Genomic DNA, 24,696 nt, shown 5'->3' with positions numbered 1-24,696 from the left:
GTCACTTAAGGAAATGGGTGACGCCCCCCCAGGCTCAGCTCCAACCACATGAAGATTATTTATAGTGTCTGTGTATCCCTGGACGACCCAGTCTGGACACATTCTGCCGGCTCACTGCAAAAGTCCATGTCTGACTAGTCCTGTTCTGTAGTTTAGATGGGAAGATTTTTTGGAGAGAAAACATAGACCTGTAACCTATTAAGAGAAATACTGTCAACACGTTGAAGAAAAAGAACAAGCGGCATAAAACATATGCAACTTGAATTGCTCTTAGTAAAGGCACACTATACACATTGTAAAAAAAGGTCAAATGGCATTGTTTTTATTACAAAGTATGACCATAATAGACAAAAGTAAAATTTACTTAAAGGAATAATCCCTAGAGATCGGGTTCATTGTTAGTTTCAGACTGATTGTCATGGCGCTGATCCAGACTAAACACCATGTCCAGAGCCTTCTAGGAAAGGCTGGCTGCTAGTCCACTTATTTTCACTGTGCTGTAGACAGCTGAAACTACCCACTGGGAACATCAATTCAACGTGACATGGAAACAACAATGATTCAACCAGTGTGTGCCCAGTGGGTAATGTTCCCATTGATGTAATCCCGCAGGGAAGATGAGACATTTGATTATAAGGACACAGATAAAAAGTCCATTCTAATTCATAGTATATGTTTGCATGTATTGTTTAAATATTCACACTTCTTATCTTCTTGATTAAACTTACTGAGAAGTTCCACCTGATATTTCAGGATCTTGCCAGTAACATTTCTGGTGATCCTGTGACTTTGCAAATGGTGCTGTGCAAACATGCAATTGCTCAGAAACAACCATCGGCTGATGTTTAGAATTCTAGCAGTTCTATGTAAAACACAGGGTACGAGTCCAAGCTCTAGACCCCTGTTCTGTTCTGACTAAACCCCCAACCCCCCCACCCCTTCGGGCTGTGCCTTCTGAGAATCTGTCACTGCTGCCTGCGGACGGCGCAGATGGAGTAAGGCAGCGGCTGCAGTGTCATGCCCAGTTTGGGGGTGAGGCTTGGCACTGTGCCGGGGGGGAACTGCAGGTGGAAGCGCTGCAGCATGGTGGTGAAGAACAGGAACATCTCCATCCTGGCCAGATGCTCGCCCAAACAGTGACGCTTCCCTGAGGACAAACCACACAACATGGATTGAGTTTTGTGAAGATCATGTCATACTTTGTATCATTTACTCTACTCAGAGGAGGCTGGTGAAGGGAGGACTGCTTGTCGTAATGGCTGACATGAAATCCATTCCAGCCATTACAATGAGCCGTCTGCCGATTTAGTGACACCAGCTACTATTGACTACTGTTTTCCAGTGAACATTCAACCAATACAACATATCTATTGTTCTCAATGTATCTGTTAAGTGATAGTAAAGGTCCTTTACTATCACTGTTATCAGCTGTTTAGTGTTTACCTTTTTAGCATATAGGTTAATCCAATGATATGACTGGGAAAAGGTTTACACTTGCATACACAGTGCAACTTGAGCAATAGAGGGAACCACATGTATGGGTGGTATGACAGAGAATTTGTTTTGTTTGAACTGACATGGTGGTGTTTTTCTGTCTTAACAGTACTTTCCTTTATTAATGGCAGCATTGTAGTCTGCAATAGCCCCAGGGACAGGCTTGCTCACCAGTCTATTAATTAAGTGCTCAAATAGATTACTGGGCCTTCATACCAGAGAGGCTCTAGCTTTTATTACATTTGACTCATTGTAGGTAAAATGAAATGAGATCATAGCTGGGGTATACAGTTAAAGACATGCTCCCGTACTTTGGCGACAAAGAAAGTATTTTTCAATGTGTAGTTCATACATGCATAATCTATGAGCAGAATTACTGTCTTACCTCAATTAGACACGAAATCCCTAGTTTGAAAGCGACTGTTTTATTGAAGCTGTGCTGTGTTATTTTCCCTACATTTCCCTCCATGTGGGCCAGCACCCGAGCAATTTGAGTTCTAGCCAATGAGCTTCGGCCTCTCACATTTGAGTGACAGGTAGCAAGAGGCCTGACCAATATTATCCAATGAGGTTACAGGAGGGGCCCAGCTCAGTGGACACAGTACAGAGAGAGAGAGAGAGAGCAATGACGTGGTGCTCATATCTGCACATATGTGACGTAGTATGCAATATTCGGGGACCACTTTTGGCTCATGAGTGCTACTTTCAGAACTACTGCCTAAAAAGTATACAAACATACAGAAGAATCTCTATATTGGAATTTCATGCCCATGATGACTATTAACCCTGTTTTTAAGCATTACCATTTAGATTAGGCAAGAGGAGAGGAATTCAAGTGAGAGGGTGTGTACAGTATGTGTGTGAGAGTCTGTGCTACTCTTTGGGGGGCTAAGAGTGGAAAGAAGCCAGACTCACCCAGAGAGAAGGGTAGGAAAGCTTCCCGTCGGACAAAGTTTCCATTGCTGTCCAGGAAGCGATGTGGTGAGAAGGTTCCAGGGTCGCACCAGTACTTCTCATCAAAGTGCACAGAGTACAGGTTGGTGATGACCATGGTGCCTTTGGGGATGTTGTAGCCGCTCACCAGTGTGTCCTGAGTGGTGGCGCGGAAGATGCCCAGGGGCACGATGTTACAGAAGCGCAGGACCTCATGTAGCACCGCTTCCACATAGGGCATCCTCTTTTTGTCCGCCAGCGAGGGAGACTTCTCACTTCCCAGCACACTGTCCAGCTCCGTATGCACCTTCTCTACACAGAGGAAACACCAGCAGCAAACTGTCAATACCTTTTCATCACAATGTTCTATCTTTTATTTATTTTTATTTTTATTTCACCTTTATTTAACCAGGTAGGCTAGTTGAGAACAAGTTCTCATTTGCAACTGCGACCTGGCCAAGATAAAGCGTAGCAATTCGACACACAACAACACAGAGTTACACATGGAATAAACAAAACATACTGTCAATAATACAGTAGAACAAAATAAAACAAAAAGTCTATATACAGTGAGTGCAAGTGAGGTAAGTTAAGGAAATAAATAGGTCATGGTGGCGAAGTAATTACAATATAGCAATTAAACACTGGAATGGTAGATCGGCAGAAGATGAATGTGCAGGTAGAGATACTGGGGTGCAAGCTTCCTCAACTCTCGTCTAGTATCTACAGACATACACTGAGTGTACAAAACATTAAGGAGACCTTCTTAATATTGAGTTGCACCCCCTTTTGCCCTCAGAACAACCTCAGTTTGTTGGGGCATGGACTCTACAAGTTGTTGAAAGCATTCCACAGGGATACTAGCCCATGTTGACTCCAATCCATAATAAAGCGCTGCTCTGGCTTCTTAACAATACTATCAACAAGGCAGATCCTACGGGCCCTAGGTTTGTCACACCTAGACTACTGTTCAGTAGTGTGGTCAGCTGCCACAAAGAGGGATTTAGGAAAATATCAGTTGGCTCAGAACATGGCAGCAAGGGTGGCCCTTAAAAGTACACAGAGAGCTAACATTAATGACGTGCATGTCAATCTCTCATGGCTCAAAGTGGAAGAGAGATTGACTTCTTGACTATTTGTTTTCGTAAGAGGTGTTAACAAGCTGACACCCACAAGACATGCCACCAGAGGTGGGGACTCCCCAAGACCAGAACCGTATTACATAGAGCCATGACAACATGGAACTCTATTCCACATCAGGTAATTGATGCAAGCAGTACAATCACATTTAAAACGCAGGAAGAAAAAAAACCTTATGGCACTGTGAAGAGACACACACGCATGTTATCTATTTTTTTTACCTTTATTTAACTCGGCAAGTCAGTTAAGAACAAATTCTTATTTTCAATGACAGCTTAGGACCAGTGGGTAAACTGCCTGTTCAGGGGCAGAACGACAGATTTGTACCTTGCCAGCTTGGTGATTTGAACTGGCAACCTTTCGGTTGCTAGTCCTCCACTCTAACCACTAGGCTACCCTGCCACCCCGATATGCATACAATGTTATATGTTATATTGTTATATAACAATTATTGTTATATAACAATTATTATATAACAAGTATATATTATTATTAACAATTATATAACAATTATATGAATACATTGTTACATTGTCGAATGGTGGTATTAAACATTTTGTATTGTAGATATGTAGTGGTGTAATAATGTTATATGATTTACTGTTTTATATTTTATTTTATATGTAATGTAAGTGCTTTAATATGTTTGGGCCCCAGGAAGAGTAGGGGATCCCTAAAAATACAAATACAAACCCTTCCCACAGTTTTTGGCTGGATGTCCTTTGGGTGGTGGACCATGCCTACAATACACAGGAAACTGTTGAGTGTGAAAACCCCAGCAACGTTGCAGTTCTTGACACAAACCGGTGCGCCTGGCACCTACTACCATACCCCGTTCAAAGGAACTTAAATATTTTGTCTTGCCCATTCACTCTCTGAATGGCACACACACATACAGTGGCAAGACAAAGTATGTGAACCCTTTGGAATTACCTGGATTTCTGCATCAATTGGTCATCAAATTTGATCTGATCTTCATCTAAGTCACAACAATAGACAAACATAGTGTGCTTAAACTAATAACACACACATTATTGTATTTTTCTTGTCTATATTGAATTATCATTTAAACATTCACAGTGTAAGTTGGAAAAAGTATGTGAACCCCTAGGCTAATGACTTCTCCAAAAGCTAATTGGAGTCAGCTAACCTGGAGTCCAATCAATGAGACGAGATTGGAGATGTTGGTTAGAGCTGCCTTGCCCTATAAAAAACACTCACAGAATTTGAGTTTGCTATTCACAAGAAGCATTGCCTGATGTGAACCATGCCTCGAACAAAAGAGATCTCAGAAGATTAAGATTAAGAATTGTTGACTTGCATAAAGCTGGAAAGGGTTACAAAAGTATCTCTAAAAGCCTTGATGTTCATCAGTCCACAGTAAGACAAATTGTCTATAAATTGAGAAAGTTCAGCACAGTTGCTACTCTCCCTAGGAGTGGCCATCCTGCAAAGATGACTGCAAGAGCACAGCGCAGAATGCTCAATGAGGTTAAGAAGAATCCTAGAGTGTCAGCTAAACACAAAAATCTCTGGAACATGCTAACATCTCTGTTGACAAGTTTACGATACGTAAAACACTAAACAAGAATGGTGTTCATGGGAGGACACCACGGAAGAAGCCACTGCTGTCCAAAAAAAACATTGCTGCAAGTCTGAAGTTTGCAAAAGTGCACCTGGATATTCTGTGGACAGATGAAGCTACAGTTGAGTTGTTTGGAAGGAACACACAACACTATGTGTGGAGAAAAAAGGCACAGCACACCAACATCAAAACCTCATATCTCAACTGTAAAGTATTGTGGAGGGGGTTCATTAAGACATTTTGCAGGAGAATGTAAGGCTATCACACAGGAAGCAGCGCAGGTCCTAATCCAGGCACTTGTCATCTCCCGTCTGGATTACTGCAACTCGCTGTTGGCTGGGCTCCCTGCCTGTGCCATTAAACCCCTACAACTCATCCAGAACGCCGCAGCCCGTCTGGTGTTCAACCTTCCCAAGTTCTCTCACGTCACCCCGCTCCTCCGCTCTCTCCACTGGCTTCCAGTTGAAGCTCGCATCCGCTACAAGACCATGGTGCTTGCCTACGGAGCTGTGAGGGGAACGGCACCTCAGTACCTCCAGGCTCTGATCAGGCCCTACACCCAAACAAGGGCACTGCGTTCATCCACCTCTGGCCTGCTCGCCTCCCTACCACTGAGGAAGTACAGTTCCCGCTCAGCCCAGTCAAAACTGTTCGCTGCTCTGGCCCCCCAATGGTGGAACAAACTCCCTCACGACGCCAGGACAGCGGAGTCAATCACCACCTTCCGGAGACACCTGAAACCCCACCTCTTTCAGGAATACCTAGGATAGGATAAAGTAATCCTTCTCACCCCCCTTAAAAGATTTAGATGCACTATTGTAAAGTGGCTGTTCCACTGGATGTCTTAAGGTGAACGCACCAATTTGTAAGTCGCTCTGGATAAGAGCGTCTGCTAAATGACTTAAATGTAAATGTATCTGTCCACCAATTGACGCTCAACAGAAGTTGAGTGATGCAACAGGGCAACGACCCAAAACACAGAAGTAAATCAACAACAGAATGGCATCAACTGAAGAAAATATGCCTTCTGAAGTGACCCAGTCAGAGTCCTGACCTCAAGAGAGTTCACACCAGACATCCCAAGAATATTGCTGAACTGAAACAGTTTTGTAAAGAGGAATAATCCAAAATTCCTCCTGAACGTTGTGCAGGTCTGATCTGCAACTACAGAAAACGTTTGGTTGAGTTTATTGCTGCCAAAGGAGGGTCAACCAGTTATTAAATCCAAGGGTTCACATACTTTTCCCACCCTGCACTGTGAATGTTTACACGGTGTGTTCAACAAAGACATGAAAACGTATAATTGTTTGTGTGTTATTAGTTTAAGCAGAATGTGTTTGTCTACTGTTGAGACCTAGATGAAGATCAGATCAAATTTTATGACCAATTTATTCAGAAATCCAGGTATTTTCAAAGGGTTGACCTACCATTTCTTGCCACTGTAATCCATGTCTCAATGGTTAAAAATATTTCTTTACCCTGTCCCCTACCATTGTTTAGTTTAATTCTACCATTTAACAAAACAAGCCCACACAACTTGAAAAAGCCATACATGCACATGAGTAAAATCATGAAGGATAACACACAAAGTCTGGGGCTTATTTCCATTGTGGTCCTCTTGAGACAAGATAGCTAGGCAAGCTGGACAGAGTATGGCATTGTGATAATAAAACATAAAAAGAACATTCATCTCATCATTGCAGTTACATCGTCATATGGGCACAGAGGACATCAAACTTATTTTTAAAGCTTCCCAGAGAGGACGTCGTTTGTATGGGCAGAGGCAAGTCATTCCATTCTGAGGCTCCAGTATACAAGAAAGTTCTACGCTGAATAGGTGCCTAATGGACCCTATTCTGACTACACTACTGAAAGAGCTACTTCCTGTGCTTGGCCCTGCTATGTTGATCATAATAAACAGCTCCCTATCCTCTGAATGTGTACCAAACTAGCTAAAAAAAGCCTTTCCTGAAAAAGCCAAACCTTGACACGGAAATTGTAAAAACTATCGACCTATATCAAATCACCCATTCCTCTCGACATTTTTACAAAAAGCTGTTGTGCAGCAACTCGCTGCCATCCGAAAGAAAAAATAATATATAGTCGTGGCCAAAAGTTTTGAGAATGACACAAATATTTATTTGCTGCTTCAGTGTCATTGATATTTTTGTCAGATATTACCATGGAATACTGAAGTATAATTACAAGCATTTCATAAGTGTCAAAGGCTTTTATTGACAATTACATGAAGTTGATGGAAAGAGTCAATATTTGCAGTGTTGACCCTTCTTTTTCAAGACCTCTGCAATCTGCCCTGGCATACTGTCAATTAACTTCTGGGCCACATCCTGACTGATGGCAGCCCATTCTTGCATAATCAATGCTTGGAGTTTGTCAGAATTTGTGGGGTTTTGTTTGTCCACCCGCCTCTTGAGGATTGACCACAAGTTCTCAATGGGATTAAGGTCTGGGGAGTTTCCTGGCCATGGACCCAAAATATTGGTGTTTTGTTCCCCGAGTCACTTAGTTACCACTTTTGCCTTATGGTAAGGTGCTGCATCATGCTGGAAAAGAAATTGTTCGTCACCAAACTGTTCCTGGATGGTTGGGAGAAGTTGCTTTCGGAGGATGTATTGGTACCATTATTTATTCATGGCTGTGTTGTTAGTCAAAACTGTGAGTGAGCCTACTCCCTTGGCTGAGAAGCAATGCCACACAAGAATGCTCTCAGGATGCTTTACTGTTGGCATGAAACATGACTAATGGTAGCGCTCACCTTGTCTTCTCAGGGCAAGCTTTTTTCCGGATGCCCCAAACAAACGGAAAGGGGATTCATCAGAGAAAATGACTTTATCCCAGGCCTCAGCAGTCAAATCCCTATACCTTTTGCAGAATATCAGTCTGTCCCTGATGTTTTTCCTGGAGAGAAAACACCCTCCTTTTGAAGCTTCCTGTCTGTTATTGGAACTCAACCAGCATGACAGAGTGATCTCCAGCCTTGTCCTCGTCAACACTCGCACCTGTGTTAACGAGGGAATCACTGACATGTCAGCTGGTCCTTTTGTGGCAGGGCTGAAATGCAGTGGAAATGTTTTTGGGGGATTCAGTTCATTTGCATGGCAAAGAGGGACTTTGCAATTAATTGTAATTCATCTGATCACTCTTCATAACATTCTGGAGTATATGCAAATTGCCATCATACAAACTGAGGCAGCAGACGTTGTGAAAATGTATATTTGTGTCATTCTCAAAACTTTTGGCCACGACTGCATAGGAAACGCTCAAGTCTGGTTTTAGACCCCATCATAGCACTGAAACGGCACTCTTGAAGGTGGTAAATGACCTTTTAATGGCATCAGACCAAGGCACTGCATCTGTCATCGTGCTCCTAGACCTTAGTGCCGCTTGTGACACTATCACCACATTCTTTTTAAGAGATTGGAAACCCTCTCTGGTCTACACGGACAAGTTATTGCCTGGTTTAGATCTTATCTGTCGGAAAATATATAATTTACTCTCTTTGGATGATTTGTCCTCTCACAAATCAAAAAAAAGTTTTGGTGTTCCTCAAGATTCCGTTTTAGGACCACTATTATTTTCACTATACATTCTACCTCTTGGTGATGTCATTCGGAAACACAATGTCAACTTTCACTGCTATGCGGATGACCCACAGCTGAACATTTCGATTAAACATGGTGAAGCCCCAAAATTGCCTAACCTGGAAGCTTGTGTTTCAGACATAAGGAAGTGGATGGCAGCAAATGTTTTACTTTTAAACTCGGACAAAACAGAGATGCAAGTTCTAGGTCCCAAGAAACAAAGAGATCTGCTGTTTGACCTAAAAAATGAATGTTGATGGTTGTACAGTTGTCTCAAAAATGCGAAGGACCTCTGAATTGCTCTGTACTCTCTTTTGATGAACATATTAAGAATAATTCAAGGGTAGCTTTATTCCATTTTCGTAACATTGCCAAAATCTGTAACTTTGTACAAAAATGATGCAGTAAACTATTCCATGCTTTTGTAACTTTTAGATTAGACTACTGCAATGCTCCACTCTCTGGTTATCTGGATAAAGCACTAAATAATGTTCAGTTAGTGCAAAATACAGACCACCATAGTGCCTGTACCCAAGAACACTAAGGTAACCTGCCTAAATGACTACCGACCTGTAGCACTCACGTCTGTAGCCATGAAGTGCTTTGAAAGGCTGGTCATAGCTCACATCAACACCATTAACCCAGAAACCTTAGACCCACTCCAATTTGCATACCACCCCAACAGATCCACAGATGATGCACTCCACACTGCCCTTTCCCACCTGGACAAAAGAAACACCTACATGAGAATGATATTCATTGACTACAGCTCAGCATTCAACACCATAGTGCCCTCAAAGCTCATCAATAAGCTAAGGACCCTGGGACTAAACACCTCCCTCTGGATCGTGGACTTCCTGACGGGCCAGCCCCAGGTGTTAAGGGTAGGTAACAACACATCTGCCACGCTGATCCTCAACACAGGGGCCCCTCAAGGGTGCGTGATCAGACCCCTCTTGTTCACTCATGACTGGAACTCCAACACTCTCATTAAGTTTGCCGATGACACAACAGTGGTAGGCCTGATCACCGACAACAACGAGACAGCCTATAGGGAGGTCAGAGACCTGGCCGTGTGGTGCCAGGACAACAACGTCTCCCTCAACGTGATCAAGACAAAGGAGATGATTGTGGACTACAGGAAAAAGGAATTCTCATCAACGGGGCTGCAGTGGAGCAGGTTGAGAGCTTCAAGTTCCTTGGTATCCACATCTCCAACAAACTAACATGGTCCAAGCACCCCAAGACAGGACAGTCATGAAGAGGGCCCAACAAAATCTATTCCCCCTCAGGAGACTGAAAATATTTGGCATGGGTCCTCAGATCCACAAAAGGCTCTACAGCTGCACCATCAAGAGCATCCTGACTGGTTGCGTCACTGCCTGGTATGGCAACTGCTCGGCCTCGGAACGCAAGGCTCTACAGAGGGTAGTGCGTACGGCCCAGTACATCACTGGGGCCAAGCTTCCTGCCGTCCAGACCTCTATATCAGGCTGTGTCAGAGGAAGGCCCTAAAAATTGTCAAAGACTCCAGCCACCCTAGTCATAGAATGTTCTCTCTGCTACCGCACGGCAAGTGGTACCGGAGCGCTAAGTCTTGGTCCAAGAGACTTCTACACAGCTTCTACGCAGACTACCCAGACTATTTTCATTGCTCCCCCCCTTTACACCGCTGCTACTCTCTGTTGTTATCATCTATGCATAGTCACTTTAATAACTCTACCTACAGTAAATGTACATATTCCCTCAACTAACCAGTGCCCCCACACATTGACTCTGTACAGGTACATAGTCTCGCTACTGTTATTTTACCGCTGCTCTTTAATGACTTGTTACTTTTATTTCTTATTCTTATCCGTATTTTTTAAAACTACATTGTTGGTTAGCGGCTCATAAGTAAGCATTTCACTGTAAGGTCTGCACCTGTTGTATTCGGCGCATGTGACTAATACAATTTTATTTGAAATATACGGCTGCTAGTATCTTGATTAGAACCACAAAATTGGATCACATTACTCCAGTGCTAGCCTCTCTACTTTTTGACTTCCTGTTAAGGCTAAGGCTAATTTCAAGGTTTTACTGCTAACCTACAAAGCATTACTGTAACGATGACACTGTGAGTTGCGAAGCAGGTGCAAGAGAAACGTTTAATAAAACAACAAACGTGAAACGAGACAACATAACAGTGGTGTTTACGCATAAACACAGGAACAATACTAACTGAGGAAGGAACCCAAGGGAGTGATAGATATAGGGGAGGTAATCAGGAAGGTAAGTATCATGATGATCTGCAGGTGCATGTAATGATGGATGTCAGGACCGGTGGTTAGTTGACTGGCGACGTCGAACGCCGGAGGGGAGGAGTGGGAGTAGACGTGTCAATTACATGGACTTGCTCATACCTATCTCTCCGAATTGTGTATACCATACATACCTACACGTACTCTACGGTCACAAAACACAGGTCTCCTTATTGTTCCTAGAATTTCTAAGCAAACAGCTAAAGGCAGGGTTTTCTCCTTTAGAGTTAAATTTTTATGGAATGGTCTGCCTATCCATGTGAGAAATGCAGACTCGATATCGACCTTTTAGTCTTTACTGAAGACTCATCTCTTTAGTAGGCCCTATGATTGAGGGTAGTCTGGCCCAAGAGTGTGAAGGTGAACTGCAAGGCACTGGAGTGACGAATCGCCCTTGCGCTCTCTGTCTGGCCGGCTCCCGTCTCTCCACTGGAATTCTCTGCCTCTGACCTTATTATGGGGGCTTACTAGTGCTCTTCCATGCCGTCCCTAGAAAGGCTGTAACACGGCGTGCCTTTTTTCACTATACTCGACTTGAGTGGGTTGAGTCACTGACGTGATCTTCCTATCCGGTGTTACGCCCCCCTCGAGCTCGTGCGGTGGAGGATATCTTTTTGGGCTATAGTCAGCCTTGTCTCAGTGTAGTAAATTGGTAGTCTGTTGATATCCCTCTAGTGGTGTGGGGGCTGTGCTTTGGCAAAGTGGCTGGGGTGATATCCTGCCTGTCCAGGGGTATCGTCAGACAGGGCAACAGTGTCCCCTGATTCCCCTGTCTCAGCCTCCAGTATTTATGCTGCAATAGTCTATGTGCCCGGGGGGCTAGGATCAGCCTGTCCTATCTGGTGAAATTCTCCTGTCTTATCTGGTGTCCTGTGTGAACTTAACAGGATTGCAGCCTTAAGAAGTTAACGGGAGCGATATGACAACAGCCAGTCAAAGTGTAGGGCGCCAATTTCGAAACATCAAAATTCTCATAATTAAAATTCCTCAAACATACATGTATCTCATACCATTTTAAATCTATTCTCGTTACTAATCCCACCATAGTGTCCGATTTCAAATATGCTTTACAGCAAAAGCACCACAAACGATTATGTTAGGTCACCACATAGCCACAGAAAAACACAACAGTTTTTCCAGCATAAGATTTTCCAGCCAGAGTCACAAAAACCACACAAAGAGATAAAATGAATCACTAACCTTTGATCATCTTCATCAGATGACACTCATAGGACTTCATGTTACACAATACATGTATGTTTTGTTTGATAAAGTAAATTTTTATCAAAATATGAGTTTACATTGGCACGTTACATTCACTAGTTCCAAAAACATCCAGTGATTTTGCATAGCCACATCATTCAACAGAACTACTCATCATAAATGTAGATGATAATAAAAGTTATACACATGGAATTATAGATATACCTCTCCTTAACTTCTTCGATATAGGGTGCGCTCTTTTAATTTTGGAATGAAAAACGTTCCGGCTTTAAACAAGATATTTTGTCACGAAAAGATGCTCGACTATGCATATAATTGACAGCTTTGGAAATAAAACACTCTGACGTTTCCAAAACTGCAAAGATATTGTCTGTGAGTGCCACAGAACTGATGTTACAGAAAGAAAACAGATAAAAATACAATCAGGAAGTGCCGCATTTTTTAAAACCGCCTCATGGCAATGACTCCTTATATGGCTGTGGAGGAGCTAGGAGTCAGCTTACCTTTTCCACGTTTTCCCCAAGGTGTCTGCAGCATTGTGACGTATTTGTAGGCATATCATTGGAAGATTGACCATAAGAGATTACATTTACCAGGTGGTCGCTTGGTGTCCTCCGTCGCAATTATTGCGTAATCTCCAGCTGCAGTATTTTTCCGTTTGCCTCTGATGACAAACCGACTGCCAGGAATGATTTTTCATCGAATAGAATTGTGAAAAACACCTTGAGGATTGATTCTAAACAACGTTTGCCATGTTTCTGTCGATATTATGGAGCTAATTTGGAAAAAAGTTTGGCGTTGTAAGTGACTGCATTTTCGTTTTTTTTTCTTAGCCAAATGTGATGAACAAAATGGAGCTATTTCTCTTACACAAATAATATTTTTGGAAAAAATGAACATTTGCTATCTAACTGAGAGTCTCGTCATTGAAAACATCCAAAGTTCTTCAAAGGTAAATGATTTTATTTGAATGCTTTTCTTGTTTTTGTGAAAATGTTGCCTGCTGAATGCTAGGCTTAATGCTATGCTAGGCTATCAATACTCTTACACAAATGCTTGTGTAGCTTTGGTTAAAGCATATTTTGAAAATCTGAGATGACAAGGCTAAGCTTGTGTTTCAATATATTTATTTCATTTCATTTGCGATTTTCATGAATAGGAAACGTTGCGTTATGGTAATGAGCTTGAGGCTATGATTACGCTCCCGGATACGGGATTGCTAGAGGTTAATGCAACCGCTGTGTTAGATTTCAAAAAAACTTTACGGAAAAAGAAGCCCATGCAATAATCTGAGACGGCGCTCAAAAGTAAAAATCACAATAGCCGCAACGATGGCGTCAACATAAACAAGAAATTACATGATAAATATTCCCTTACCTTTGATGATCTACATCAGAAAGCACTCCAGGAATCCCAGGTTTGTTTTGTTCGATAATATCCGTTATGTCCAAATATATTCTATTGTTAGCGCGTTTGATATACATATCCAAACGCTCATTCTGGTCAGCGGACAAAAACTTCAAAACGTTATATTACAGGTCGAAGAAACATTTCAAACTTTCAAAACGTTATATTACAGGTCGAAGAAACATTTCAAACTAAGTACAGAATCGATCATTAGGATGTTTTTAACATATAGCTTCAATAAAGTTCCAACCGGAGTATTCCTTCGTGTCTTCATGAGCAATGGAACGCAAGTGGGTACCATGAGGAATAAGCGTGATCAGTGTTTTGATTTCTCCTCAGGGTTTTGCCTGCCATATGAGTTCTGTTATACTCACAGACATCATTTAAACAGTTTTAGAAACTTTAGAGTGTTTTCTATCCAATACTAATAATAATATGCATATATTAGCAACTGAGACTGAGGAGCAGGCCGTTTACTTTGGGCAACTTATTCATCCAAGCTACTCAATACTGCCCCCCAGCCATAAGAAGTTAACCTGTCCAGGACAGCTAGCGGGGACTCCCCCCCCCCCCCACAAAAATCTCATAATTAAAATTCCTCAAGCATACAAGTATTTTACACAATTTTAAAGATAAAATCGTCGTTAATCCAGCCACAGTGTCTGATTTCAAAAAGGATTTACAGCGAAAGCACCACAAATGATGTTAGGTCACCACCAAGCCACAAAAAAACACAGCCATTTTCGCAGCCCAAAAAGAGTCACAAAAAGCAGAAATAGAGATAAAATGAATCACTAACATTTGATGATCTTCATCAGATGACAATCATAGGACTTTATGTTACACAATGTTACACAAACAATACATGTTTTGTTTGATAAAGTTCATATTTATATGAAAAAAATCTGAGTTTACATTGCTACGTTACGTTCAGTAGTTCTAAAACATGGGGTGATTGTGCAGAGAGCCCCATCAATTTACAGAAATACTCATAATAAACATTGATAAAGGTACGACTATTATACATGGAACTTTAGATCAACTTCTCCTTAATGCAACCGCTGTGTCAGATTTCAAAAAAACTTTACGGAGAAAGCAAACCATGCAATAATCTGAGTACAGCCCTTAGACAACAAAGCAGCCAAAAAGATACCCGACATATTGGGTAGTCAACATTACTCAGAAATAGCATTTTAAATATTCACTTACCTTTGATGATTTTCCTCAGAATGCATTCCCAGGAATCCCAGTTCCACCATAAATGTTTGATTTGTTCGATAATGTCCATCAGATATGTCCAAATATCTTCTTTTGTTAGGGCGTTTGGTAAACAAATCCAAAAGCGTGTTCAGGTCGCGCCGAACGTTGGGCGAAAAGTTCAAAAAGTTATGTTACAGCCCATAGAAACATGCCAAACTAAGTATGGAATCAATCTTTAGGATGTTTTTAACATAAAACGTAATTAATGCTCCAACCGTACAATTCCTTTGTCTCTACAAATGAAGTGGAACGTAGCTACCTTTCACGTGAGTGCGCCAGACCGAGGCACTCACTCAAAGATCCCTTATGAGCCCCTCCTTTAGAGTAGAATCCTCAAAACAGGTTCAAAATACTGTTGACATCTAGTGGAAACCATGGGAAGTGAAACATAAATAATATCACCCTGTATCTTCAATGGGGGCTGAGTTGAAAAACTACAAATCTCAGATTTCCCACTTCCTGGTTGGATTTTTTTCTCAGGTTTTTGCCTGAGTTCTGTTATACTCACAGACATCATTCAAACAGTTTTAGAAACTTCGTAGTGTTTTCTATCCAATACTAATAATAATATGCATATATTAGCATCTGGGACAGAGTAGGAGGCAGTTCACTCTGGGCACGCTATTCATCCAAAAGTGAAAATGCTGCCCCCTATCCCAAAAAGGTTAAGTATGCTCCCTCTAATTCTCCCATCACTCTCTCTCTTGGAGGACCTGAGCCCTAGGACCATACCTCAGGACTACCTGGCCCGATGTCTCCTGGCTGTCCCCAGTCCACCTGGTAGTGCTGCTGCTCCAGTTTCAACTGTTCTGCCTGCGGCTATGGAATCCTGACCTGTTCACCGGACGTGCTACCTGTCCCAGACCTATTATTTGACCATGCTGGTCATTTATGAACGTTTGAACATCTTGGCCATGTTCTGTTATAATCTCCACCCGGCACAGCCAGAAGAAGACTGGCCACCCCTCATAGCCTGGTTCCTCTCTAGGTTTCTTCCTAGGTTTTGGCCTTTCTAGGGAGTTTTTCGGAGCCAACGTGCTTCAACACCTGCATTGCTTGCTGTTTGGGGTTTTAGGCTGGGTTTCTGTACAGCACTTTGAGAGATCAGCTGATGTACGAAGGGCTATATAAATAAATTTGATTTGATTTGAATATCAACAACTGTGCCATGTCACATGCATCACTGCTCTCATCCAGGGCCAAGGAGAAATAGGTGAAATCCTTTACCTTGTCTTTCAACTATTGTACTATATTCTCAACACATGTCCTCAACATTTTCAAACAGCTCTTTCTTGTCGGGGCAAAGTATTGCTGCAGAGTCAATTAAACATTATTTAATTAATTCACCCTCAGCGAATGGCTTGCTATGTTTAGCAATTTTGTGGGACAGTGCATACAGTTGAAGTCGGAAGTTTACATACACTTATGTTGGAGTCATTTAACTCATTTTTCAACCACTCCACAAATTTCTTGTTCACAAACTATAGTTTTGGCAAGTCGGTTAGGACATCTACATTGTGCATGACACGTCATACCGCTCAGGAAGGAGACATGTTCTGTCTCCTAGATATAACTATACTTTGGTGCGGAAAGTGCAAACCTGTGAAGATGCTGGAAAACAGGCACAAAAGTATATATATCCACAGTAAAACGAGTCATAAAAAAGCCAGACTACGGTTTGCAACTGCAACTGCACATGGGGACAAAGATCGCACTTTTTGGAGAAATGTCCTCTGCTCTGATGAAACAAAAACCAGAACCGTTTTGCCATAATGACCATTGTTTGGAGGAAAAAGGGGGATGCTTGCAAGCCGAAGAACACCAAGAACACCGTGAAGCACGGAGGTGGCTGCATCATGTTCTGGGAGTGCTTTGCTGCAGGAGGGACTGGTGCATTTCACAAAATAGATGGCATCAGGAGAAAGGAAAATTAAGAGGATATATTGAAGCAACATCTCAAGACATCAGTCAGGAAGTTAAAGCTTGGTCGCAAATGGGTCTTCCAAATGGACAATGACCCCAAGCATATTTACAAAGTTGTGGCAAAATGACTTAAGGACAACAAAGTGAAAGTATTGGAGTGGCCATCACAAAGCCCTGACCTCAATCCTATAGAAAATATGTGGGCAGACTGAAAAAGTGTGTGCGAGCAAGGAGGCCTACAAACCTGACTCAGTCACAACAGCTCTGTCAGGAGGAATGGGCCAAAATTAACCCAACTTTTTGTGGGAAGCTTGTGGAAGGCCACCCAAAATGTTTGACCCAAGCTAAACAATTTAAAGGCAACGCTACGAAATACTAATTGAGTGTATGTAAACTTCTGACCTACTGGGAATGTGATGAAAGAAATAAAAGCTGAAATAAATCATTCTCTCTACTATTATTCTGACATTTCATATTCTTAAAATAAAGTGGTGATCCTAACTGACCTAAAACAGGGAATTTTTACTAGGATTAAATGTCAGGAATTGTGAAAAAGTTTAAATGTATTTGGCTACAGTGTATGTAAACTACTTCCGACTTCAACTGTACAAACATACACTCCCCTCCGTATGTATTTGGACAGTGAAGCTACATTTTTAAATTTGGCTCTATTCTCCACCATTTTAGATTTGTTATCAAATGTTTCACATGAGGCGACAGTACAGAATGTCACCTTTCATTTGAGGGTATTTTCATATCTGTTTTAACGTTTAGAAATGAAAGCACTTTACATATCTAGTCCTCCCATTTGAAGATATCATATGTATTTGGACACATTCACTTATAGTGTATTAAAGAGGTCTAAGGTTTAGTATTTGGTCCCATATTTCTAGTGTGCAATGACTACATCAAGCTTGTGACTACACACTCGTTGGATGCATTTGGAGTTTGGTTTGGTTGATTTTGGGTTATGAATGATGGATGATGACTGGAGTAATTTTATTTCTAATTCATGATATCCCTAATCATGGTAGCATCCACATTAATGTAGCTGCGTTCAAAAACACATTTTATTCTTGCTTACAATAAAAGTCTCTACAAAATGACACAATACATTATCCACCATTCACTTCCTATTGGGCCAAGCATAATCCGAAACACAACCAAAACAAGCTGTAAATGCACCCAACAAGTTTTTAAAGTCACAGCTTGATGTAGTCATTGTGTGCAAGGAATATGGGACCAAATACTACATTATTTACTACATTAAAACACTATAAGTGTTCAAATGGGGGGGATTAACTACATTAGCTACATGCTTTCATTTCTAAACGGTAAAACAGATAATATATATATATATATATATATATATATAGATATATAGATAAATAAATAAAAATACCCTCAAATAAAAGGTGACATTCTGTACTGTCACCTAATATTAAATATTTGATCTCAAATCTAAAATGGTTGTCACATTCTGACCCTAGTTATTGTGTTAATTGTTTGTTTTAGTTGGTCAGGACGTGCGTTGGGTGAGCATTCTATGTTTTGTGTGTCTAGGTTGTTTTTCTGTGTTCGGCCTAGTATGGTTCTCAATCAGAGGCAGGTGTCGTTAGTTGTCTCTGATTGAGAATCATACTTAGGTAGCCTGGGTTTCACTGTTTGTTTGTGGGTCTGTTTGTTGTGTCTGTTTCACCACACAGGACTGTTTCGGTTTTCACATTTATTGTTTTGTACTTTTGTAGTGTTCTCAGTTATCGTCTTTATTAAAGATGTTTAACACTAACCACGCTGCGTTTTGGTCCTCCTCTCCTTCAGCGGAAGAAAACCGTTAAGTATAGAGACACATTTACAATTGTAGCTTCATTGTTCGAGGGGAGGGAGTGTATACCTTTGTACAGTTGAAAGAAAAAAATCTATACCTTAGTTATCTAACGTATGCAAATAAAAGTTGCTGTATATTATGGCTTGGAGAAAGGTTAGATAAAGACAAGGCAAGTCCCTTTACTGGACACCAGAGGAGAAGAGGAGAAAGAAAGACCAAGGATGACCTGTTAGCGAACCGTTGAAACTGAGCTTAATACCAGAATAGGCCTCATCTGAAAATAGATGAATAGAACAGGACAGGAAGAGATGGAGGGACGTTGTGGAGGTCTTATGCAACACTTAACATGATGAGACCTAAGTAAGGACAAGACAGGGTGCTGTAAGGCCTGAATGAGGACAAGGCAGGGTGCTGTGAGGCCTGAGTAAGGACAAGGCAGGGTGCTGTGAGGCCTGAGTAAGGACAAAGCAGGGTGCTATGAGGCCTGAATGAGGACAGGGCAGGGTGCTATGAGGCCTGAGTAAGGACAAGGCAGGGTGCTATGAGGCCTGAGTAAGGACAAGGCAGGGTGCTATGAGGCCTGAGTAAGGATAAGGCAGGGTGCTATGAGGCCTGAATGAGGACAAGGCAGGGTGCTATGAGGCCTGAATGAGGACAAGGCAGGGTGCTATAAGACCTGAGTAAGGACAAGGCAGGGTGCTATGAGGCCTGAGTAAAGACCAGGCAGGGTGAAATGAGGCCTGAATGAGGTCAGGGCAGGGTGCTATGAGGCCTGAGTAAGGACAAGCAGGGTGCTGTGAGGCCTGAGTAAGGACAAAGCAGGGTGCTATGAGGCCTGAATGAGGTCAGGGCAGGATTCTATGAGGCCTGAGTAAGGACAAGGCAGGGTGCTGTGAGGCCTGAGTAAGGACAAAGCAGGGTGCTATGAGGCCTGAATGAGGACAGGGCAGGGTGCTATGAGGCCTGAATGAGGACAGGGCAGGGTGCTATGAGACCTGAGTAAGGACAAGGCAGGGTGCTATGAGGCCTGAGTAAGGACAAGGCAGGGTGCTATGAGGCCTGAGTAAGGATAAGGCAGGGTGCTATGAGGCCTGAATGAGGACAAGGCAGGGTGCTATGAGACCTGAGTAAGGACAAGGCAGGGTGCTATGAGGCCTGAGTAAGGATAAGGCAGGGTGCTATGAGGCCTGAATGAGGACAAGGCAGGGTGCTATGAGACCTGAGTAAGGACAAGGCAGGGTGCTATGAGGCCTGAGTAAAGACAAGGCAGGGTGCAATGAGGCCTGAATGAGGTCAGGGCAGGGTGCTATGAGGCCTGAGTAAGGACAAGCAGGGTGCTGTGAGGCCTGAGTAAGGACAAAGCAGGGTGCTATGAGGCCTGAATGAGGACAGGGCAGGGTGCTATGAGGCCTGAGTAAGGACAAGGCAGGGTGCTATGAGGCCTGAGTAAGGACAAGCCAGGGTGCTATGAGGCCTGAGTAAGGACAAGGCAGGGTGCTATGAGGCCTGAGTGAGGACAGGGCAGGGTGCTATGAGGCCTGAATGAGGACAGGGCAGGGTGCTATGAGGCCTGAGTAAGGACAAGGCAGGGTGCTATGAGGCCTGAGTAAGGACAAGGCAGGGTGCTATGAGGCCTGAGTAAGGACAAGGCAGGGTGCTATGAGACCTGAGTAAGGACAAGGCAGGGTGCTATGAGGCCTGAGTAAGGATAAGGCAGGGTGCTATGAGGCCTGAGTGAGGACAAGGCAGGGTGCTATGAGACCTGAGTAAGGACAAGGCAGGGTGCTATGAGGCCTGAGTAAGGATAAGGCAGGGTGCTATGAGGCCTGAGTGAGGACAAGGCAGGGTGCTATGAGACCTGAGTAAGGACAAGGCAGGGTGCTATGAGACCTGAGTAAGGACAAGGCAGAGTGCTATGAGGCCTGAGTAAGGATAAGGCAGGGTACTATGAGGCCTGAGTGAGGACAAGGCAGGGTGCTATGAGACCTGAGTAAGGACAAGGCAGGGTGCTAGGAGGCCTGAGTGAGGACAGGGCAGGGTGCTATGAGACCTGAGTAAGGACAAGGCAGGGTGCTATGAGGCCTGAGTAAGGACAAGGCAGGGTGCTATGAGGCCTGAGTAAGGATAAGGCAGGGTGCTATGAGGCCTGAATGAGGACAAGGCAGGGTGCTATGAGACCTGAGTAAGGACAAGGCAGGGTGCTATGAGGCCTGAGTAAGGATAAGGCAGGGTGCTATGAGGCCTGAATGAGGACAAGGCAGGGTGCTATGAGACCTGAGTAAGGACAAGGCAGGGTGCTATGAGGCCTGAGTAAAGACAGGGCAGGGTGCTATGAGACCTGAGTAAGGACAAGGCAGGATGCTATGAGGCCTGAGTAAGGACAAGGCAGGGTGCTGTGAGGCCTGAGTAAGGACAAAGCAGGGTGCTATGAGGCCTGAATGAGGACAGGGCAGGGTGCTATGAGGCCTGAGTAAGGACAAGGCAGGGTGCTATGAGGCCTGAGTAAGGACAAGCCAGGGTGCTATGAGGCCTGAGTAAGGACAAGCCAGGGTGCTATGAGGCCTGAGTAAGGACAAGGCAGGGTGCTATGAGGCCTGAGTTAGGACAGGGCAGGGTGCTATGAGGCCTGAGTAAAGACAAGGCAGGGTGCTATGAGACCTGAGTAAGGACAAGGCAGAGTGCTATGAGGCCTGAGTAAGGATAAGGCAGGGTACTATGAGGCCTGAGTGAGGACAAGGCAGGGTGCTATGAGACCCGAGTAAGGACAAGGCAGAGTGCTATGAGGCCTGAGTAAGGATAAGGCAGGGTACTATGAGGCCTGAGTGAGGACAAGGCAGGGTGCTATGAGACCTGAGTAAGGACAAGGCAGGGTGCTAGGAGGCCTGAGTAAAGACAAGGCAGGGTGCTATGAGGCCTGAGTAAGTACAAGGCAGGGTGCTATGAGGCCCGAGTGTGGATAAGGCAGAGGACTTGATGCTGAGGCCTACTGTGCTATAAGGCAGCACACTGACCTTGAATGTTGGGGTAGAGGGCCATGTAGAGCATAGCCCAGCGTAGGGTGTTGGTGGTGGTCTCCGTGCCCGCGATGATGAGCTCGCCGACAGAGTAGATTAGGTTCTCCCTGGAATACGGGGTGCCCAAGTCGCCAGCACTCTTGTCCAACTTGTTCAGATAGTCATCGATGTAGTGGCGCGGGAAGTTGCACACTCTGCCCTTCGAGAAGCGCCTGATGATCTGCTCCAGGAAGTTATAGACCTTGGCTGCGTTGCGGAACAGCTTCTGGTGCTTTCCGAAGGGGAGGTACTCGATCCATGGGAAGGCGTTGTAAAGGAAGGCCCAGCCACTGACGGCCAGCTCCACATTCTCACTGAAGATCTCGATCATGTGCTGGAAGTCACAGTTGTCGTATGTGAAACGCTCGCCGAAGATGATGAGGTTGGTGATGTTGGACACAGCATTGGTCACCAGGTGCTTTGGGTTAAAGGGTTTCCCTTTGTGTTCGTCGATGGCATCCACGAAAAACATGCACTCTTCCAAGATCTTCTGGTCGATGGGCCTTTGAAAACTTCCAAAGTAACGAAAGGAGTTGCTGGCCAGTTGACGATGTTCAATCCATCCGTTGCCAAATTTAGCATTCAGAAGTCCTGAGAAGGAAGATATTGAGATTAGTTCTGAGCATGTGTGAAGATACTAAATATTATTCTCAGGATAGGTGGACCTATTTTAATCTCAATACCATCAAATAGCCTAGAGTTCGATAACACCAAGGTTGTATTTGCATATAATAACTAATAACAATATAACAATGTCATAATGTCCATATTCAGAATACATTATAACTGACTTTCTTACCTCCCATTTTTGTCAATTTCATAAATAAAGGCAGAGATGGCCGGTCAGAAAAGACATCAGCCTGGTGGTACAGGCATTCTCTGATGGCATCATATCCATTCAGAACCACTGCTGAGTAGCCTCCCAAATCAAGACTGAAAATCTGAGATAAAATACTTGAATAAATAGACATCCAAAATAATATGCCATATATTTCCCTAAATATGTTTAATTTTGGATTAAAAAAAAGGTAGACTATAGTCCAGTATGACATAACATCTAAACTGCAAATTATCTAAAATCAGCCAAAAAAGAAACATCAATTTTTCAGGACCCTGTCTTTCAAAGATAATTAGTAAAAAGATTTTAAACACTGTTTCCCATGCTTGTTCAATTAACCATAAACAATTCATGAACATGCACCTGTGGAACAGTCGTTAAGACACTAACAGCTTACAGATGGTAGGCAATTAAGGTCAGTTATGAAAACTTAGGACACTAAAGAGGCCTTTCTGCTGACTCTGAAAAACACCAAAAGAAAGATGCCCAGGGTCCCTTCTCATCTGCGTGAACGTGCCTTAGGCATGCTGCAAGGAGGCATGAGGACTGCAGATGTGGCCAGGGCAATAAACTGCATTGTCCATACTGTGAGACGCCTAAAACAGCGCTACAGGGAGACAGGAAAGACAGCTGATCATCCTAGCAGTGGCAGACCACGTGTAACAACATCTGCACAGGATCGGTACATCCGAACATCACACCTGCGGGACAGGTACAGAATGGCATCAACAACTACCCGAGTTACACCAGGAACGCACAATCCCTCCATCAGTGCTCAGACTGTTCGAAATAGGCTGAGAGAGGCTGGACTGAGGGCTTGTAGGCCTGTTGTAAAGGCAGGTCCTCACCAGACATTGCCGGCAACAACGTCGCCTATGGGCACAAACCAACTGTCACTGGACCAGACAGGACTGGCAAAAAGTGCTCTTCACTGAGGACGTTTTTTTTTTTGCTGAGTTTATTAGGCTAGTCCAAAGATAGGAAAGTAGCCCTTTGCCGAGGCATGCTGACTAAGCGGACATTCGCCATGTTTTAGAAACCCTGCCAGCGCAGCTGGAGCCTGCCATAATACATTTGCGAATAGTGAGCCTCTTTTGTTCAGTTTTCTGAGCTTTTTTATAGGCTGACGCAAGACATAGGGTCAAGAATTGAGCGTCCACCCTAACTAACCTTTGACACACTTAGGAATTATGGTATGTGTGTGTTCCCGGATTATTATGTTTTACCTTTATTTAACATGGCAAGCCAGTTAAGATCAAATTCTTATTTACTATCACTGCCTACCGGGGAACAGTGGGTTAACTGCCTTGTTCAGGGACCGAACGACAGATTTTTACCTTGTTAATTCGGGATTCGATCCAGCAACCTTTCGGTCACCGGCCCAATGCTCTAGCCACTAGGCTACCTGCCGCCCCATTACACATTTTATTTCGCACAGTTTTTTCACCAGTGAAATTAAAGCGACTTTGAGATTCTGTTCTGGAATGAAAAGCGCTATATAAAATACATCTATTGTAATGCAAAATTAATAAATGAACACTCAACAGGCTAAACCGCAAGAGTTAAACCGGTTTGAGCACAAGACTAGCCTACATGGGGGTGCACACAAGTAGCCAACACAAAAAAATGCCTAGGTTTAGTCAAGCCACTTTGACACAATAATTTAAATACCGTACCTGCCCATGGATTTCACTCTGTTTCTTCATAAAGACGTGCGGTTCTGTTGCTAGAGACATAATGTTCCCTATGACAGGGATAGGTGACGGTCCAGGAGGGAATCCTCGGGGTCTCCTCTGCTTCACAAGCTGTCGGATCAGCAAAATAACAATAAGGGAAATAAATAAACTACACAGACCTAAGAAAGCCTGTCCATGCGACAATTCTGAGACTAGAGATGATAACTGAATTAATACCATTTTTCTATCTCTAACTTTGCTGTCTGGACTAAGCTCTCCTCTGTGAAAGAGTTATGTAGGCTATATCATCTTGCACATGTTTCTATTCCCTGCCTCTACCCAATAGGATGCTTCTCCCTCTACAAGGCTAAGTTTGGCTGGAAGTTTAGCTGTGATGACTATCGATGAACTTTGATCAGCCTTCGATCAATTC

General features: G+C 43.3%; 1 protein-coding gene across 1 annotated transcript; it reads right to left on the bottom strand.

Annotated features, from left to right (window-relative positions):
* Positions 1–217: 217 nt before the first annotated feature.
* On the bottom strand, positions 218–24,696 carry LOC115116668 (vitamin D 25-hydroxylase). Its single transcript, XM_029645159.2, has 5 exons — positions 24,264–24,696; positions 22,549–22,690; positions 21,708–22,340; positions 2,410–2,739; positions 218–1,147 (listed from the first exon to the last, which is right to left on the bottom strand). The coding sequence occupies exons 1-5, from the start codon at positions 24,501–24,503 to the stop codon at positions 966–968; spliced, it is 1,527 nt and encodes a 508-aa protein (XP_029501019.1). The 5' UTR covers positions 24,504–24,696; the 3' UTR covers positions 218–965.

This window comes from Oncorhynchus nerka, linkage group LG28, assembly GCF_034236695.1.
Source record: "Oncorhynchus nerka isolate Pitt River linkage group LG28, Oner_Uvic_2.0, whole genome shotgun sequence".
NCBI classification, from domain to species: domain Eukaryota; kingdom Metazoa; phylum Chordata; class Actinopteri; order Salmoniformes; family Salmonidae; genus Oncorhynchus; species Oncorhynchus nerka.
This window is presented reverse-complemented; position numbering and strand designations above follow the sequence as displayed.

Coding starts and splice junctions, on each gene's coding strand:
- LOC115116668 (XM_029645159.2), bottom strand. CDS start 24,503: ATGGTATTAATTCAGTTATCATCTCTAGTCTCAGAATTGTCGCATGGA. Junction 22,341..22,548: donor GAAATTGACAAAAATGGGAG/GTAAGAAAGTCA, acceptor CTTCCTTCTCAG/GACTTCTGAATGCTAAATTT. Junction 2,740..21,707: donor CCTCTACCCCAACATTCAAG/GTCAGTGTGCTG, acceptor TCCTCTGTGTAG/AGAAGGTGCATACGGAGCTG.